This window comes from Pristiophorus japonicus, chromosome 16 (genome assembly GCF_044704955.1).
Source record: "Pristiophorus japonicus isolate sPriJap1 chromosome 16, sPriJap1.hap1, whole genome shotgun sequence".
In the NCBI taxonomy this organism is placed as follows: Eukaryota; Metazoa; Chordata; class Chondrichthyes; family Pristiophoridae; genus Pristiophorus; species Pristiophorus japonicus.
In genome coordinates this window covers 89,316,693-89,335,051 of record NC_091992.1, presented here as the reverse complement: position 1 = coordinate 89,335,051, position 18,359 = coordinate 89,316,693, and the positions used below count along the sequence as shown (strand labels likewise).

The 18,359-nt window shown below is 48.8% G+C and overlaps 1 protein-coding gene across 10 annotated transcripts in view; it reads left to right on the top strand.

Annotated features, from left to right (window-relative positions):
* myocd (myocardin) overlaps positions 1-18,359 on the top strand; it is a 144,497-nt gene that overhangs the window by 87,878 nt on the left and 38,260 nt on the right. For all 10 annotated transcript variants that reach the window (XM_070857550.1, XM_070857548.1, XM_070857552.1 and 7 more), the window contains one exon: positions 7,064-7,239. In XM_070857550.1, the coding sequence (XP_070713651.1) occupies positions 7,064-7,239 (176 nt within the window). The remainder of the gene's footprint in view (positions 1-7,063; positions 7,240-18,359) is intronic.

Here is an 18,359-nt window from a genome sequence, read left to right as displayed (position 1 = left end):
TAAACTGTTCTGTCCATTGATTTTCAAATGTCTCCTTTGTCAGCAGTAGCTCGATTAGGGTGTGAGAATGTCTATCACTGGTTTTGCATTGTTTTAGGATTGTCCAGTTTCCTGACCATGATTTCCATTGTGCTTAATTGGGTAATTCGATTATCTCTTAGTGGGTGAATAGCCTGGGATCCTTAATACACGAATTTGCTTCAGAGGTTGGCCCCACCTCCTGTATTTGGTAACCCCTTTTCGCAGCCAAAATGTTGTAGAATCTTAAAATTGATATGCTCCTTCCCATAGATGTTTAGGGGATCTCAAGCTTCTGTAATTTAGGTCCATTTTGAATTCCCTTTCCTATGAGTCCAAACACTGGGGGGGGGTGGGGGTCTCCATGAATGAATCCCCTTTTATCCCCCGTAGGCTTCGTCTGCCCCTTTAAACTCATTTTTGAAGCCCAGAAAGGGATTATTCTCCTCTGCAGGGGAAAGGTATCTGGAATCTTTGTGAGATATTGGTAAATTCTACATTACCCCCTGTGATACCATATCACTTATGGTATCATCTTCGAGGTGAGCAAAGTTCCTGACTCCCAAGAGATAACCTTCCCCTTAATTTAGCTAAACTAATACCCAAAATACATTACACTTATGCAACATCACCATAGATGCACACTTTTCCCTTTACAGTTACAAACTTTTTACATTTACACCCTCCCAGCTTGGAGGGGGTTCAATCACTACAATTGCATTTCAGCACAGTTACATTTCATTTCAGTTACATTATATTCACCAGCATATAGGCAACGTACGACCACATTACAGAAGGAAAAAACCTAGATTAAAATTAAACAACATCAATTGGTCTCCTGAGGTTTGTCTATCACCCGGTAATGTCTGGATCCTGCCCTTGAGAACTGCTCTCAGGCTGGCTGACACACAAGACAAACTCAAACAATCACTTAAACATTACTGCAACATTACCCTCAATTCTAAACTAAACCTTAAAATGTAAAATGATGCAGTCAGCTGCCTTAAACTAAAAATGAGAGCTATGTACAACCGCCACCGGTCTCCGGGTGGCCTGGTCAGTCCCTGTCAGGTCCATGTCTTGTGTGGCCTGATAGCCGCCTGGATGCTGGGGTTTCCCCGCAGCCGGTGAGCTGGAGACCCTTGTCTCTGGGAGAGCTTGTTGCTACTGCTCCTGTGAGACCCTCACCACTGGAGGCGGCTGGCTGGTGGTCCCTACTCTGAGTGGCCTCTGTACTTCTGACCTTCGGCCTTTCCTGTCGGGCTGCCCTTCTCCTAGGGTAGAATCGCTGAGGCTCACATGCCGGTGACCACGGTATCTTTGGCCGTGGTGTACGGAGGGTCCTTCTCAGGGTTTGGGTCACTGGGGGTGCGTCCGAATCCCAAACGATGGGTGGGATAGCCCCTCCAGTATTGCAATTCACCGCCCCTATAGGACGGTTTCTGAGCCTGCCACATTCCCTGTGGGCCCTCCACCGTCGGGGGCGGCCAACGGAAGATCCCTGTCCTGAGGACGGTTCACACCTCCCGGCTGCCCTCTGTGCTTGGCTGACCCTGGGTTGTACAGCTTGCACTGGTTGATGTGGGACCACTTAGTACGGCGTGGCAGCTTTATGGCTTGCCTTGTCGACAATGCTGTATGGCCCCATATATAATGCTTCAAAAACCCCGACCCGAGCATAGTTCCTCACCATGACCTGGTCCCCTATCTCCCATTTGTGGTGTTTGCTGGCTTCTAGCAGCAATCGGTTACTCTGATGCTGTCTGCCCATGTTACTAGCAACCTGCCAGTGAATCTGTTTAAGGTGTTCAAACAGGTTCCTGACAAACCGGTCCTGGTTCACCTCTCTGAGCTGACTTTCTGTGAGCACCGGGGCTAGGACATGAGTGGGGGTCCGCATGATCCGGCCAGTCATGAGCTCATATAGGGAATACCCGGTTGTCTTTGACTGGCTGGCTCGGATTCCCATTAGGACCAACGGTAAGACCTCCACCCACTTTTGGAGTGAGTCTCCCGTTTCCTTCCGCAGCCTTTCTTTAATGGTGCGGTTTAAACGCTCCACAATACCCGATGACTGTGGATTGTGGGCAACGTGCCATTTCCCCTCAATGCCAAGCACCTTATGGGTTGCCTGCATTACCTGCCCGGTGAAATGGCTCCCCTGGTCCGACTCCACATACTGTGGGAGTCCGCACTGGGAGAACACTTTCCTCACTAGAATCTTAGCTGTCCCTAGTGCGGTGGCTGTTCAGCAGGGGAAGGCTTCAACCCATTTTGAGAACACGTCCACCAGGACTAGGCAGTATTTGTAGCCTCCCTGGACGGTGGGTAGGGGCCCGATGTAGTCAATTTGGATTGATTGCCATGGTCCCTCTACCCTCCTGACGTGTCCCAGGGACACCTTCCTTTTCTGGGGGTCAGGGTTGTTCGCAGCACACACCAGGCAGTTCGCACAGAACTCGCGGACGTCCTCCCTGAGTCCCAGCCACCATCCTGCCTGTTCCACCCGTTGCCAGGTGGTCTCAGGCCTGGGGTGTCCCGCTCCTGGACCCTCATGGGCCAGTTTTAGGAATTCCCTCTGGTGCTGCTGCAGCACGACCCATTGTCCCTCTTTAAACAGCATGCCTTCCTTAATGGTAATGGCTGCTGTGCCGTACGGGCCTTCTACTCTCTCTCCTCTAGCTAGCGCGTTCAGGACAGCTTTCAGGACTGGGTCCTGTGCCTGAACTGTTTTTAAGTCCAGGGCCAAAGCTATCCCTGTACTCTCTGCTGCCCTGTTCTTATTCTTGACCGCTGCTATGCGGCCGGTGTCATAGGGGTCCCAGAACTTTCCCGTGCGGGCACCTTCTTTGGCCAGTTTGTCAGCCTGTTGGTTTCCCTCTGCACAGGGTTCGGTTTTTGAATGGGCCTTCACCTTATGTATGTAGACCTTTCCTTCTTCCCCCACCGCTGTCATGATTTTCTCTAGCAGGGGCTTGATTGCCGGGGGTCTCCCATCAGTGGACGTGTATCCGCGACGGGACCAGATAGCCAGGTACTCCGTACATGAATTGCAGGTGAACATACTCTCCGAGCAAATCATGTACGGGGTAGGAAATTCCTCGGGGTGGGTCACCACATACATTACAGTGGACAGTTCAGCATGCTGGGCGCTCATGGTGCTGGGGAGCTTGATTGCCAGGGCAATACCTGCTCTTGGGTCGTAGACTCCGCACCCAGTGAGTCGCTCGCCAGCAAATACTGTGCTGGACCCGTCCACATAGATATCCCGGCCTGTAGGGTGTAACCCAGCCCGAAGGCCAATGTTCACCTCCCATACCCCTTCTATGGAGCACCTGTGGGCTTTCCCTGGATAGATTAGGTTGGCTGCGAGCCTTGGCTCGCAGGGGCCTTCTACTCTGAGGTTCATCTGCGAGAGGAGCAGGGTCCAGCGAGCAATGCGGGCACTGCTCACCGTCCCGTCCTTAATCCTCCTATCTAGGAGCATCTGAGTAGGTGTGTGGTGGGTTAGGAGTGTTAGAGGAGACCCTTCCGTGAAGATCAAGGATCTTTACACTGCCCAATGTGTGGCTAGGAGGTGTCTCTCACAGTTGGAGTACCCCTTCTCCACATCTGTGAGGATCCTGGAGGAGTAAACCACCGGCCTCAGCTGGCCTCTAGAACCTCTTCCTTAACCGTAGCATACGTGTTTTGCCCCTTTCTGCTGTCTGCAGAGAGGGAATGGCACAGCTTGGTGTCTAGCGAGAAGAGCAACAGCTTATCTTGCTCCGAATCATCGCACCCGTTAATATCCCCTTTGTGTTCCACTTCCAGGAAGTGTACCGAGGGATCCCCCTGTTGCATGAGCTTACTTAGGTGGCCTATCATAGCCCTCAATTTTTGGGTGTCATGGGGAACTATGAAGTTGCTTTCTAGGGGTCCTGCTGCCCTATTGGCATCAGGCGGGCCAAACTTCTGCTGCCGGACCAGGTGCATTGGCCCTGGTTCCGGCCCTTCTTGTATTGGCTCGCCCTCTTCCCCGTGCTGCCAAGCCGAGTTAAAACTCGGGGCTGCCAATGTTGGCAGTTCGCAATCCTTGCTGCCCCGCACTCTGGCTGACATCCCTGCTGCTCTGGGCCGTTCCCGGGAGCTACAGGCGGTGACTGGGAAGGTTTCTCCTTGCCCAACCAGGTGTTCCTGGGATAAATCCGGGTTTACCAGGCACACCATGCCTTTAGCTCGGGACAGAGCAAGGTTCAAGCTTTGGATCTGCTGCTGGCAGGGACCATGGTCTCCTGCCTCAAATTCCCTGGTACTGGCTACCTTATAGGCTACCTGAATGTCTCTGACCCTCTCCCCGTACTCTTTAACTTTCTTGGCGAGGCAGGAATTCTCTTCCCGCAACGCCCATTCGCTATTCTTGGCTTCAATAATCTGACACTGTAAAAGGTCCAGTTGGGTTTTGTACCTTTCTTTAGTTAGCTCTCTACTTTCCTTTAACTGTCCCACCTCTGTCCACAGCCTTTCCCCAACTATGGCTCTTGCGCTGGACCTCTCTTCCGCCTGTTTCAATACTCCCTTTAATTTCTCATTCTCCTCATCTCGAAGCCGGATCTGTTGCTGAAGGCAAATTAGCCAAATGGCCTTCTCTATCGACTTTTTATGGTCCTTGCTCTCGGTCCATTGAGCTGCAGCATCTTCTGGACGCTCAGCATACAATAGATCGAGTACCCACTCCTTAGCCACATTTACCCTCTTAAACACATACGAGGAAATCCCCTCTTCCATTTTGCTTTGTTTCCTGAAACAAGTCTCTCTCTTATCACTTCCCTTGTACCAGTGTCCCATCTGGGTCGCCATATGTAAGGGGTGGTTTGCAGAGGGGTCAGCTTTCCCTTCTGACCTTATGAGTGGTTCCGAATCGCTCCCACACCCTTGGTTCTAGACACTGGAATTATGAAGGGACTGTGACAGACTTGGACAGACAATCGGTTTCAAGGTAGGAAGCAGGTATGGCTTTATTGTGTTTAAAAAGAAGTAAAAGGCACACTTTTAATAACACACACAGACCAATACACATTGAATAAATTGTCAAATTACAGCCTGTGGGGAAAAGAATAAAGCTTAAACTCGAAATGGGGTAAAGAGGAGAATGCAGATGCACTTACACAAGTTATCCCAGCCTCCCCCTCCCAATTCCCCTAACTAACTAAGTTATAGCTCTGGGGGTTCAGGGGCTATGCTCACCAATCCCTTTAGACAGTTGCCGGTGAATCATGGTTTCGAGGTTCGCTGCACTTGGCCTTCTAGGCGAGCCGCACCCCAGACGGAGGAGAGGACTTCGGACTGCGTAGTCTTCGGTTAGGGTGCGTCAGTTGATGCGCTAAGTTGCGTTTTGGATGTATGGGGTGGTAAGTAGACACTTTCTTTGGTTAGGAATAGTTTTAGTTAGTCCCTTTTGGTAATTTCTCCCCCGTTGGGTCATTCAGAAGTAGATTGTAGAGTGGTTGTCAATTTGGTTGCTGACAACCTTCTGTTTCATGGGCCCCGTGCTCGGTCAGTTCCTGATGAATTCTGGTAGTTTCCTTCACTATTCCATTTCTTCATTGTAGAGGAAGCAGGCTGCTTGTGTCTGTGTCTGTGTTCCAGTCTGTGTCCTTGTTCGAGTCTGTGCGAGTTCCAGTCTGTGTTCTGTTCGAGTCTGCGAGTTCCAATCTGTGTTCTGCTAGAGTTTGTGCGAGTTCCAGTCTGTGTTCTGCTAGTTTTTCCTTGTAAAACTGGGGGATAGATATATCCCAAAAAAAGGCTCCGTTATCTCCCATCAAATCTCTTGGGCTCTGTTTAAACTGTTCTGTCCATTGATTTTCAAATGTCTCCTTTGTCAACAGTAACTCCATTAGGGTGTGAGAATGTCTATCACTGGTTTTGCATTGTTTTAGGATTGTCCAGTTTCCTGACCATGATTTCCATTGTGCTTGATTGGGTAATTCGATTATCTCTTAGGGGGTGAATAGCCTGGGATCCTTAATACACGAATTTGCTTCAGAGGTTGGCCCCACCTCCTGTATTTGGTAACTCTTTTTCGCAGCCAAAATGTTGTAGAATCTTAAAATTGATATGCTCCTTCCCATAGATGTTTAGGGGATCTCAAGCTTCTGTAATTTAGATCTATTTTGAATTCCCTTTCCTATGAGTCCAAACACTGGGGGGCGGTTCTCCATGAATGCATCCCCTTTTATCACCTGCAGGCTTCGTCTGCCCCTTTAAACTCATTTTAAAAGTCCAGAAAAGGATTCTTCTCCTCTGCAGGGGAAAGGTACCTGGAATCTTTGCGAGATATTGGTAAATTCTACATCTGGAGGTGCGGGAGAATGGCGGCACGCTTTGAAGAATTGCTTGCGGTGGTCGACATATGCGGGCGGAAGTGGGGACAGGCCGAAAAATCCCTGAGCTAAATTTGGATCGGGGTGGCCCATCGACTGCAACATGGTGGCCACTCGATTCTGCCATGTGACCGCCGCAAAACGGCTGTAACAAGCCTTCTTCAGACCCTGAATTTCAGCCCCTTTGTCTGCAACAGAATAACCCACATATTGAATACACTGTGAGTCTCTGTCAGTATCAGAATAACCCACATAGTGAACCAGAAAATTAAAATGAAAATTTCCTGTATGTTTGAAACAGATGCATGAAGGAGTGATCTTGAGGCAATAATCTAATCATGTGGTTCCAATAAGATTATGATCTGCGACATTAGTACCTTGACACTGTTGCTAGGTGTCCAATATGTTTTATGTAATAATTGGATAGCACATATTAGAAGAGAACTGTTTTAACAATTCTCTTGCAACAACTATTTAGAATTGGCCTTTCAGTTTTGATATTGTATTTGCCTTTAATGTCAATGCAATTCAATGGCACATTTAATCCATATTTCAGGGTATCTCAGTTACAATGGCCTCAGGAGCCATTGTTTGAATCATTGTCAAAAGCCAAACCCTGCCTTTTTATTCCTGACATTTCAGCAAATGCGTTGCTTACATTGTGGTTTTCCTTTTGTCAACAGTTGGCCAAGTTAATTTCCCTAAAGCCCCCGACACATTTTCCTTTGAGGAAGACAGTAGCAATGATGCTCTGTCTCCAGAACAACCCAGAAGTCATGAATCCCAGGGATCAGAGAATTCGCCATCAGAACCAAAGTTCACAGAATCGTCATCACCTCTAGCAACCACTACAATACAGGTATGTTGCTGCTGCTTTACCTGAAGAGGTGTTCCGAAATATTTCTCTGTTGACAGCAAATCCACCTGCTAACTGTTTGGTGTCTTTTGCACTATGGGCAATTTAATAAGCTAGTTGTAACGCACATTTCATGTCGATGCAAAGGGATTTTGGTTTTGCATTATCACAAACTGTCCGGCGTAACTTGGGTGTGAAGTCACTCAGATCGAATTTAAGCAACTAATGTATTGTAACCGCAACAGCAGCGAAGCAAAATTTTAAAGTTCTAACTGACTGCCTGAGAGCATTTTTAAATTTTGCTCTTCATTTTTTTTATTGGTGTCATCAAAGAGCCAATTATCCCATCGGCTCTCTATTAACTTCAAAAGTTAACCAACTTTTGGATGCCCACGAACAGAGCCCTGCACCTGCATGCACACACAGTGCTCCAGGTTCCATCATCAGGAGCCTGTGTTGCCCTAAGCAAGTACCAGTTTGAGATCAGTACCTGTATGATAGGGTGACCAAATTTTCTAAACCGAATCCGGGAACACGTAGGGTGGGAGTGCAGCAAAGTACCAGGACGCGTTTCAAGAAAACCACCACGATAGCTTGGTCGCTTCTGCTAGTGGAATACACGTAGAGACAACGTCATTTTCACCAAATCTCGAATCTTGCATGTGTTCTGGCAATAGTGCGGTAACATCTATACTCAGTCCCGAAACCTAACTTTTAATTTCCCAATTTTAAGTCTGTTCCAAACAGACTGAGAGTTTCCATATTAAGGGCAGGATTTTCGCCGACTTTACGACCAGGTTTTCGCTGCAACTTGACTCTCCGCGGCGAAAACCCAGTTGGCGGGATTCTTGGTTACCTCTTTGCGGTGGCGCATTCACGTACCGCCAGGGAGCGGTGCGCCGACGTGCAACGACGCAGATTGCATTTCCGTCGCACTTTCGAGACTCTCCCCACCCTTACACCACGCTCAGAATACCGACAGGGTCAAACCTGTCGGTGCAGCCCTGCCAGCAACGGTAAGTATGAAGACCTGCGAAAAGGTAAGTTAAAGTTTTTATTTTTAAATTATTTTTCACCAATTTAGTAGGTAAGGGTTTTTAAAATGTTTTTTTGAATGTTTTTTGCAATTTTTTTTTTGTTTATCCCTCCTCCCAAGGCCCCTCTCGCAGCGCTACTGGCCCCGGACTGAAGTTGCTGAAACTCGCAGTTTGCGCCGCGAATCCTCGTACAACTTTACCAAAAGGCCAAAAGTTAGGCCTAAAAACAGTAGTTTTTGACGAAAACCGAAAATCTAGCCCAAGGTGTGAAAACCCTCTATCTCAGAATGTTCCAAAAACCTTTTCCCAGTGGAAGGATTTAGATCTTGCCTTATTCATTAAAAAAAACACGCTGTACCATACTGATCTCTGAGGTAAAGTAAATCCACTCACTCACCAGCTCTCAAGGCACCTCGGCTTCTCCCGCGCATTTTTAAAGGTTCTGCCCTCTGGCAAGTCACAATTGGCCGAAACACGGGGCCATGTGACTCAATCACCCAGAGTGCAGTGCAACCCGAGCTATCGATGGGGCCTTTCCTCTGTTGCACTGCATTGTGGGAAGGCAGGGCCACCATCGTTTCCTCTGTTCAACCGGCTCCTGGAGTCCGTTCCTGAGCTCAAACCGGGTGCGAACAGGACAAGGAGCTCCCTCTGGGGCTCGTGTTTAAAAACACAAAGATTGAATCTTTCCAGATTATCCAAAAGTAAAGTTAAATTCCAACTCCTGCCGAGCAGCAGACCAATGACTGTGGCTCTATTCGGGGACGAGTTTCCTGAACCGGGAACTCTTCCGGGACACAGTAACTAATCCAGGGGTTTTCGGGGACATATGGTCAGCCTACTGTAATATAACCGCATCTTGAAAATACTCAGGCAGCAGAAATGTACCCATGGACAAATAGGAGAAAGTGGAGCAGCCTTCTGAGTTGCCATGACACAGAAAATTGTATTTTTTTCGCACTTCATCCATTCATCTCGATGTTATTTAAACCCTTGAGAATGTAGTTCGGGTTCTTCTTTCGAAACACCTGTGAATTCATCCTTTTTCTTTGACGTGGAAGCAAGTCATCCTCGTTTCGCGAGACCGCCTATGATTTAAACACACAGATAGGAGTGTTGCCTTGACAAAACAGGGCTCTAGGCGCGTCCAGGAGAAGGGTTACTTCTTCAACAACATTGCATAGACACATAGTGCCCAAGTTTCCACATGATTTGCGCCTGATTTTTAGGAGCAACTGGTGGAGAATGGACTATCTTAGAAATCGCAATTCTCCACATTTTTTTTTCTGCAGTTCTAGTCAGGTAAAACAGTTCCACTTTGGAACAGAATTTTTTCTTCAATAGGGGGCGTGTCCGGCCACTGACGCCTGATTTCAAAGTTTCCACAGTGAAAAAGTACTCCAAGCTAACTTAGAATGGAGCAAGTGAAGATTTTTGTAGAACTGAAAAAACCTGTTCTACACATTAAAAAATCAGGCGCAGGTTACAAATTAGGCGTCAGAACGAGGTGGGGGGGGAAGGGGGGGGGGGGAAGGGAACTCATTAAATTCTATAATAAATCCTTATTTATACTTATACAAATATTATACAAATAAATCCAACCTGAATAAACATTTATAAGCAAAGAAAAGATTAAATAAACCATCTTCCTACCTGTGTGAAAGTGCTTCAGCCAGGGAGAATGCTGCAGGCGTTCGTTCCCGCGGGGGGGGGGGGGGGGGGGGAAGAAAGCCGTTCGTTCCCGACGGCGGGCGGGAAGGGGGAGAGAAATGGCTGCCTCAACTTTGAGGCTTCCTGCAGCCTTCTCAGTGCTGATGTGCTGATGGCAATGTGCTTTTATTAAAAAATGTTCAAAAATTAAACAGCTACAAAGAACTACAAAAATGGCCGAGTGCCAATGTTTCCTTCACACTGCGCGTGCGCGAACGCTCCAACGCGCACGCGCAGCGTTGCCGGCAGGAAAAAAACTAATTTAAATAGTACCCGCCCCCTCCCACTTACAAAATCGGCGCGAGTGTCGGCTCTGCCCCCCTGGGCGCCGCGCCTAACAGACAAGGAGCTGCAGGGCGCTCCAGAATCGCGCGTTTTTTCCCACCGCCGTTTTAGGCGCGAAAAACGGGCGCCCAGCTCGGAAGGGCACCCGTTTTTTATCGTGTAGAAACTTGGGCCCATAGAAACTAGGTGCAGGAGTAGGCCATTCGGCCTTTCGAGCCTGCACCACCATTCGATAAGATCATGGCTGATCATTCCCTCAGTACCCCTTTCCTGCTTTCTCTCCATACCCCTTGAACCCTTAGGGCCATATCTAACTCCCTCTTGAATATATCCAATGATTTATTTAAGAAAAATAACAATGGAAAAATGATTCCGAGATCATATTAAACAAAGAGGCATCACAGTCAACATCAGTGCCATTCGCAAGTTAAGAAACAAACCTAAAAAAATTAGACAACATTCCTAGACTGTAGATTTGTTTTTTGTTGGTCATTTGAATAACTCCAAGGAAAGTTACTGTGCATTCCAAGTTAAGGCTAAAGGATTCATTTGAATGGCTGGTTTAAAACCTGAAAGCGTCACATATTCTTTGAAAGGGGATTTTTACAGGTCACACTGTCCAGAGCAGGTGCCCTGTGAGCTCATTCCCCATAACTGTCTGCATGCTGCGTTCCCAGTCCTAACTTGACCATTGGGAGAGAGGAGCTGAACTTAATGGAGACACTTCCAGAGAGAGGAGCCAAATTGGCATGAGTCGTTAATCCATGTTGGCATCATGTAGTTCCTGCCAGCCACCACTGTTACCAGGTCATACGCCCTCCTTCTTGACTGTAGAGTGGTGCATTTTGTAGCAATTCATTATTTTTAAAAATTTACAACATCTTTCATAAGTTTATTAGATAATTTCATTAGAATCCTGACACTTGGGGCCCAAGTTTCCACATGATTCGCGCCTGATTTTTAGGAGCAACTGGTGGAGAACGGACTATTTTAGAAATCGCAATTCTCCACATTTTTTTTTCTGCAGTTCTAGTCAGGCAGAACAGTTCTAGTTTAGAACAGAATTTTTTCTTCAAAAGGGGGCGTGTCCGGCCACTGACGCCTGATTTGAAAGTTTCCACAGTGAAAATGTACTCCAAACTAAAGTAGAATGGAGCCAGTGAAGATTTTTGTAGAACTGAAAGAACCTGTTCTACACATTAAAAAACCAGGCGCAGGTTACAAATTAGGCGTCCAGAACGAGGTGGGGGGGGGGGAGGGGGGGGAAGGGAACTCATTAAATTCTATAATAAATCCTTATTTATATTTCTACAAATATTATACAAATAAATCCAACCTGAATAAACATTTATAAGCCAAGAAAAGATTAAATAAACCATCTTCCTACCTGTGTGAAAGTGCTTCAGCCAGGGAGAATTCTGCAGCCCTTCGTGCTGCTGAGCGGGAGGGGTGGGGGGAGAAAGCCGTTCGTGTCGCTGGGGGGGGGGGGAGAGAGAGAGAGAGAGAGAGGGGGGGGGGAGGGAGAGAGAGAGAGAGAGGGGGGGAGGGAGGGAGAGAGAGAGGGGGGGAGGGAGGGAGGGAGGGAGGGAGGGAGAGAGAGGGGTGGAGGGAGAGAGAGAGAGAGGGGGGAGGGAGGGAGAGAGAGAGAGGGGGGGAGGGAGGGAGAGAGAGAGAGGGGGGGAGGGAGGGAGAGAGAGAGAGGGGGGGAGGGAGGGAGGGAGAGAGAGAGAGGGGGGAGGGAGAGAGAGGGGGGGAGGGAGAGAGAGGGGGAGAGGGAGGGAGAGAGAGGGGGAGAGGGAGGGAGAGAGAGGGGGAGAGGGAGGGAGAGAGAGAGAGGGGGGGGAGGGAGAGAGAGGGGGGAGGGAGGGAGAGGGAGAGAGAGGGGGGGAGGGAGGGAGAGAGAGGGGGGAGGGAGGGAGGGAGAGAGGGGAGGGAGGGAGAGAGGGAGGGAGAGAGAGAGAGAGAGAGAGAAGGGAGGGAGGGAGAGAGAGGGGGGGAGGGAGAGAGAGGGGAGGGAGAGAGAGAGAGAGAGAGCGGGGGGTGGGGGGTGGGGAAGGGAGAGGTCAGGTCGGATCGGATCTAGTCCGGGAGTTGGGTCCATTGCGCCGGGGGGGGGGGCGGGTCGGGGAACAGGAGCGTGGGTCGGGTCAGTCGGGGGGGGGCGGGGGGAAGCGGGTGTCGGGTCTCGGCGGGGGGGGGTGGGGGGGGAGGAGAGAGAGCGCGTGTCGGGTCCGGTCCGAGGTGGGGGGGGGCTGTCGGGTCAGCGGGGGGAGCAGGTATCGGGTCGGCGGCGGGAGGGGGGGGGGCGGGGAGGAGCGGGTGTCGGGCCGGGTCTGGTCGGCGGTGGGGGGGGGGGGTCGGGTCGGCAGGGGGTGGGGGGGGTGCGGTTGTCGGGGGCGGGGAGCAGGAACTGGCCGTGGGTGGAGCCTTATCGACGCAGCCCCAGTGAGGCCATTCGGCCAGGGCTAGGGGCTGCATGCTTCGGGCCCCTCCCACACAGTTCGGCGCCTGGAGCTACTGCACTTGCGTGCCGACTGTAGCGCGCATGTGCAGAGGTCCCGGCACTGTTTTCAGCGCCGGGACCTGGCTCCGCCCCCCCCCACAGCTCGTGCTGGCTGCGCTGAGGGCCAGAGGACCTGTAAGTAGGTGGAGAATACTGAGGATTTTTTTAGGCGCCATTTTAGGCGCGAAAAATGGGCGCCCAGCTCGGAGTGGCGCCCGTTTTTTTTCTTGTGGAAACTTGGGCCCTTGATTTCAGAATAGTAAAGTCCAGTGAGGGAAAATAAACAGGTCTCAGTACTGTAAATTCCATTTGTTTTGTCACGTTTTTTAAAAGCTGTTTAATTCTTGGTTTTGTACATGAATAGCAATTCATAAACCACAGGCATTTTACAGCAAAATGTTACATGGTAGTTGAACAGAAGCACCATGACAGTACACAGGTGGGTTGGGAGTGGGGTAGGTAGTAAGGGAGGTACTCGTTGGTTGGACGTGGAGTGTGAAGGAATGGTCGTGTGTTGCTCTTGGGTGTTGGGTGATGATTCTTGTCCAACAGCTTACTGCTGTGCCAGCAAGAGAGCAGCACAATTCAAGTTGAGCAAATCAATGATCTTCTCTAACTGGGCCATCGCTTTATTTGTAATTTCCTTCTTATTCTGTTCAATATCCAGGTTGCTTTTTCAAACAGGTATGGCGGTGTGGTGGTCATTGAATTGGCACTAGACTAGCAACTCAGAGGTTATGCTAAAATTGCACTGTGGCAAGTTATGGAATTGAATTCAATACATCTAGTAATGAATGGCCATTGCCAGAAGAAAATAGCCATGAAAACTGGCAGCTTGTCAGAAAAACCCAACTGATTCACTAATGAATGGAACATGCAGCCCCTGTCTGATCTGGTCTACACGGGATTCTAGCCCACAATACAGGGTCGACTCATGATTCCTCTGAAGTGGCCAAGCAAGCCACTCAGTTGTTGGGGCAACTAGCAATAAGTAACCCTGCCAGTATCACAGGTGTCACTTTTTTATTGTTGCACCAAAATGTCCACACAAAACATATACACTTCGTTATCAGATACTTGTCCTGTCATTCTGATGATCGTATTTGCAGAATTTCCATTCAGCTACAGTAGAAGGCACCACAAGACCTCCCCTTTAAGGTTCGCCCCGCAAAGGGTGACCGGCCCGGCGTGAGACTCGCGAGGCTGGCGCGGGCAATGCCCACAGCGGCCTCGCGGGGCGCCTGGCAATTTCTGCCGCGGGGCAGAAAGGGGTCGCCATGGGTGAAAAGCGGTCGGCTCACACGGCGATTAAGTCACTGCCAGAGGCACAGACGCCCGGGGCACTACCAGGGGGGCATGGTGCTACCATGTTCATGGATCCGCTAACTTCCGCGCAATTTCTCGGGAGCCGGTAGCGCCCTATCCTCTCCCGGCGAAAACAATTTTGCGCCCTATTCATGTCCCCCGGAGACGCTAATGGGAGGTGCAGAACAGGGGAATTTCAGCCCCTGTATGCGAGAATGTATGAATAATGTATTACTTAAAACCTTATGTTGAAATGAAATTCTGAAAGTGGGGTAGATATATCTCTGTAAAATATTTAGATATGGGCTAAGAATGTGCTGGAGCGGGGCATCTTTCGAGGTGCCCTGTTTGTTTTTATTTTAGATTTTTTTTCATCCCCCCCCCAACAGCGCACTCTTATTGTGGCCCAAACTGCTGGAAGTGCAAGGTCAACGGGCCATCTGGGATCTTGGTGAATGACAGGACCAACAGTCGATCTCTTTAACCAATGAGATTAAAGGATAAAGAAAGTAACATAGGAACAATGGACAAGGAAATAGGGTGAATTAGAGTCATATTAGATACAGAAAGAGAAATATGAGAAGGAAAGAAAGATTGGATTAAGAGAGAATAAAGACAGAAAGGAAAAGTAAGACAAAAAATTTGATATTTTAAGAACCTCTCGGAACAATTTACAAACTGAAGGAATGAGATTTCATAGTTTCAGATGTTCCTTTTCTGGGCCAGAGAGGTTAAATGGCAATGCAAGAAGAGAAAACTCATCATTAAAAGAGTCCTTACATCCTTAAGTACCAGCCCTAACTTTCTGCGGTGAAATTAACTAATTTTAACAAGTGCAGCAATTTCTTGAACCCTACAGGGAGGTTCACAGCGAGATGTCAGTTTCGTGAGGCGAACAGCGGAGTGGTGCAAATTGTTCAGCAATTTGTGCGATTTGCAACTCATGGGGTTGCCTCACCAAAAAATGCTGGGTTATTTATGCACTAATAAAGATAAGTGCCATTCAACTCGCTGTTTCTTGAGCGTGGGCGGATACAGCAGGAGCGGCGAGATCGGGGTGAAGGAGCAGTGAGAGTGTAGAGGGACGTGATCATAGCCCAGGGGAGGCATGAGTTCGGGGCCCAGGGGCAGCACGGGCCAGTCCACACAGCAATATGTGTGCGCACTAGGTCCATGCAGCAAAGCTGGTCTCCAGTCGTCTTGGGTAATCCTTGCCACTGGACCAAGACCTAGCTCTGTCAAGCCCGTGTAGTGGCTGGTGTGCAACGGCCACCACATGTTAAAAAAAATCCATGCACAGGCATCTTCCACTCTTGAGGATGTAGTTCGGATCCTTCATTGAAACGCCTGTGAACTCATCCTTTTTTGGCGTGGAAGCAAGTCATCCTCGTTTCAAGGGACCGCCTTTGATGATTCATTGATGATGATGATCATCATCATCATTACCAACATATTCTGGGCCATTATCATTAATGCACATCAACTACCATTAAAAGGTCTTGTTGTCAAGCAATAGTTTATATTGTCTCACTCATTGTGAGGTTTGATTGGTGTTAACTTTCCAAGATTATAGATTAAAACATTGTGATATTTTCATTAATTTATAGTTTAAGAGCTTTTCAAACTTCCAAGATCTTTGTTTTAGTTGAAATATTATCTGTGACAAGGTAATAACATTATGGTGTAGAAATTTCCCCCGCCAGAAACGGGGCGCTCCCACCACGTTTGAATGGTTTTTACCGCATTAGCGGTTCAGGTCGCCTCTTGAGCGATATTCTGCTCTTTGCTGTTTTTTTTTCCTTGGATCTGGAAGTCGCTCTCAATTTCGGGACGGTGGCAACACTTGAGGAGCAGGTACACGGTGGTGGCAACACCTCGGGCGGAAGTTGGGGGAGGTGCGGAGTGACTGCCGCGATGACGTCATCACGCGCCGCATCACCATGGCTTTCCCCTTCACTTAAAGGGGAGAGCCTCCGCGATTTTAAAACTTCGGCCCACTGGGCCACCAGGGAGGGTTTCGGCTGGGCCAGCGGCCTGGCACCCAAGAGGAGGTTCCAGGTTGCCTATTGGCGGCCCGGCCGAACCTGGGGGGCATAATTGTCGGACCGACATGACAGTCGGCCGACAAAAAAAAACACAGCGGCAGTGCGCTCTCCCCTTTAAGGGAAGCCGCACCGCCATTGCAGAAGGCCATAGCCTCACTGGACCACCGGGCGGGCCAAAGATTTTCAGAGGGGAATGTTGCTGTCGGGGGTGGGGGAGGTAGATCGGCGGTGCGCACGGTGATGACGCACTTGCCACAGATCAGCAGCAGTGGAGCGGTGGGGAGAGATCGGGGCACCGCCAGGAAAACTCGGGAGGGCAATTGGGCTATCAGCGGCCATTCCACGAAAAGTCGGCAGCCACTCCACTCTGCAGCGTGGCCACCGATTTGTGGTGGTAACAGGCCTTAAGGAAAGGGCCAATTTCGGCCCCTATGTGTCTTTGCTTTCATGACCTTAGAAAGCATTGGTATAGGGTATTGATCTGTCCACTAATCACTGAATAGATTCCATAGATTGAGACTACATGATGAATCTGGACCAATTAATGCAAAACGTGGTATTGTTACATATTCCAAAGGAGAGCAATATAAAATATACTGTGAAGGATTAGTAGAGGTTATGCAAACGAGGCCAGAATTTGAACATTTGCGTCCAAGCCAGGATATTGGTACACAACAGCTGGGGACATAATATTTATGTACAGCATTTGTAAATACTGTGTGCATATATTTTACATGAATATAACTTCCCCTGCTGATATATACATATACAAGTTATATTTGTTTGTGTATTGCCCAGAAACCTAGGCATTTCACAAGACATGTGTAAAATCTGTATCCAATGGGTTTTGAGTTATCAACTCTGTGGCTTTGGCCCTGAACTTGGTGGAAGCTAAGTTCCACCCAAGTGACACCCAAAGGACTGCTGAGATACCTGACAGTACTTTAGGCAGGAAATTTGTGGAAAAGTCCGGGAAGGACGCCCAGCGGCAAAAAAACAACTTGCGCCATGAATCTGGGTGGCAGCGAACGGGACCTCCCAATCTCGCGCCAAATGCAATCCTCGGCAAAGTACTGTCGAGGATTGAGTCGGACCCAGGGAGGAGGCAATCATTTAAAACTTCAAACGTTCAACAAAATAAAACACTGCAAATCCTTTAGGGGACCCCATCCACCTGAAACGCTGGAAAACAAATAAAGAAAACAGGTTTACTAACCTTATCTTGCAGGTCTTCTTACTTTACCGTTGGGGTTAGACCTGCCTCCACACGGCGGTCCTTCCCCCGCTGCAGCGGACTCCCGCCAGGACCAAACTGTCAGCTCGGCGGGCGAGAGGACACTTGAGTGAGCTGTGCGTCAGCAGGCGGTCCCCAGCGGTCTTCCCTCCCCACCGGTGGGAGGCTTCCACCAAACTCGCTTGGAGGGGAGATTGCCCAAAAAACTTGGCAGCAGTCGGCAGCGGCAAGTGGTGAGTCCACCAAGTTCGACCCCTTTGTCGCCACATACTTTATGTTTGATAAATTAGCATTATGTCCCAGGTGGGTGCCCTGTGTTGTTTCGTGAGTGATTGCTGAACTGGAAGTGGCGGTTTCTTGGCTGCAGCTTCGGCTCCTCATACCGCTATCTGGTGCACTTGGCAGTGGACATGATGATTTTCCAGGTACAATTGACAATGTGCCAACAATTGTATTTTGTGGCATGAGACTAATAAACTATTATTGGTTTCACGTGTCTGAACATCTAAGTAAAGCCATCTGATCTGATGGATATCACCATGTAGCTGAAAAATCCAATTACATGTGCTAAGTTTGGCAAATGCAAGACAATTTTCAAAATATCTGCACGGTCAAAAGATCATTTGTAGCTCACGGTTTTGTTACAAAGGTTTTCAGCTGGTAGTGTCCGTCAAACTGTCATACTGTGTAATTGCCAGGGATTTACAGCACACTGCTTGAGCAGAGGTCTTAGAAATGGATCACTGGACAGCTTATCAATGTCCCCATTTTCCAGCCTTTTGCCATCTAGATCTCCCAAGAGTGGTTGCTTCTCAATCCTTCTGACAGCATAAGATTATCATGATGCTGTAGAGGAAACTTTATTTTTAAGTTTGTGTGCAGGGGCTACTTGTTTAGAAACCCACTTTTGTGTTTGGGAGTTTTTGGAAGGAGGTTTTCAAAAGGTTTGCTTTCTAAAGTCTTCGATGGTGTTGATGTCTCTGATGTGCCTCCTGCTTCTCACC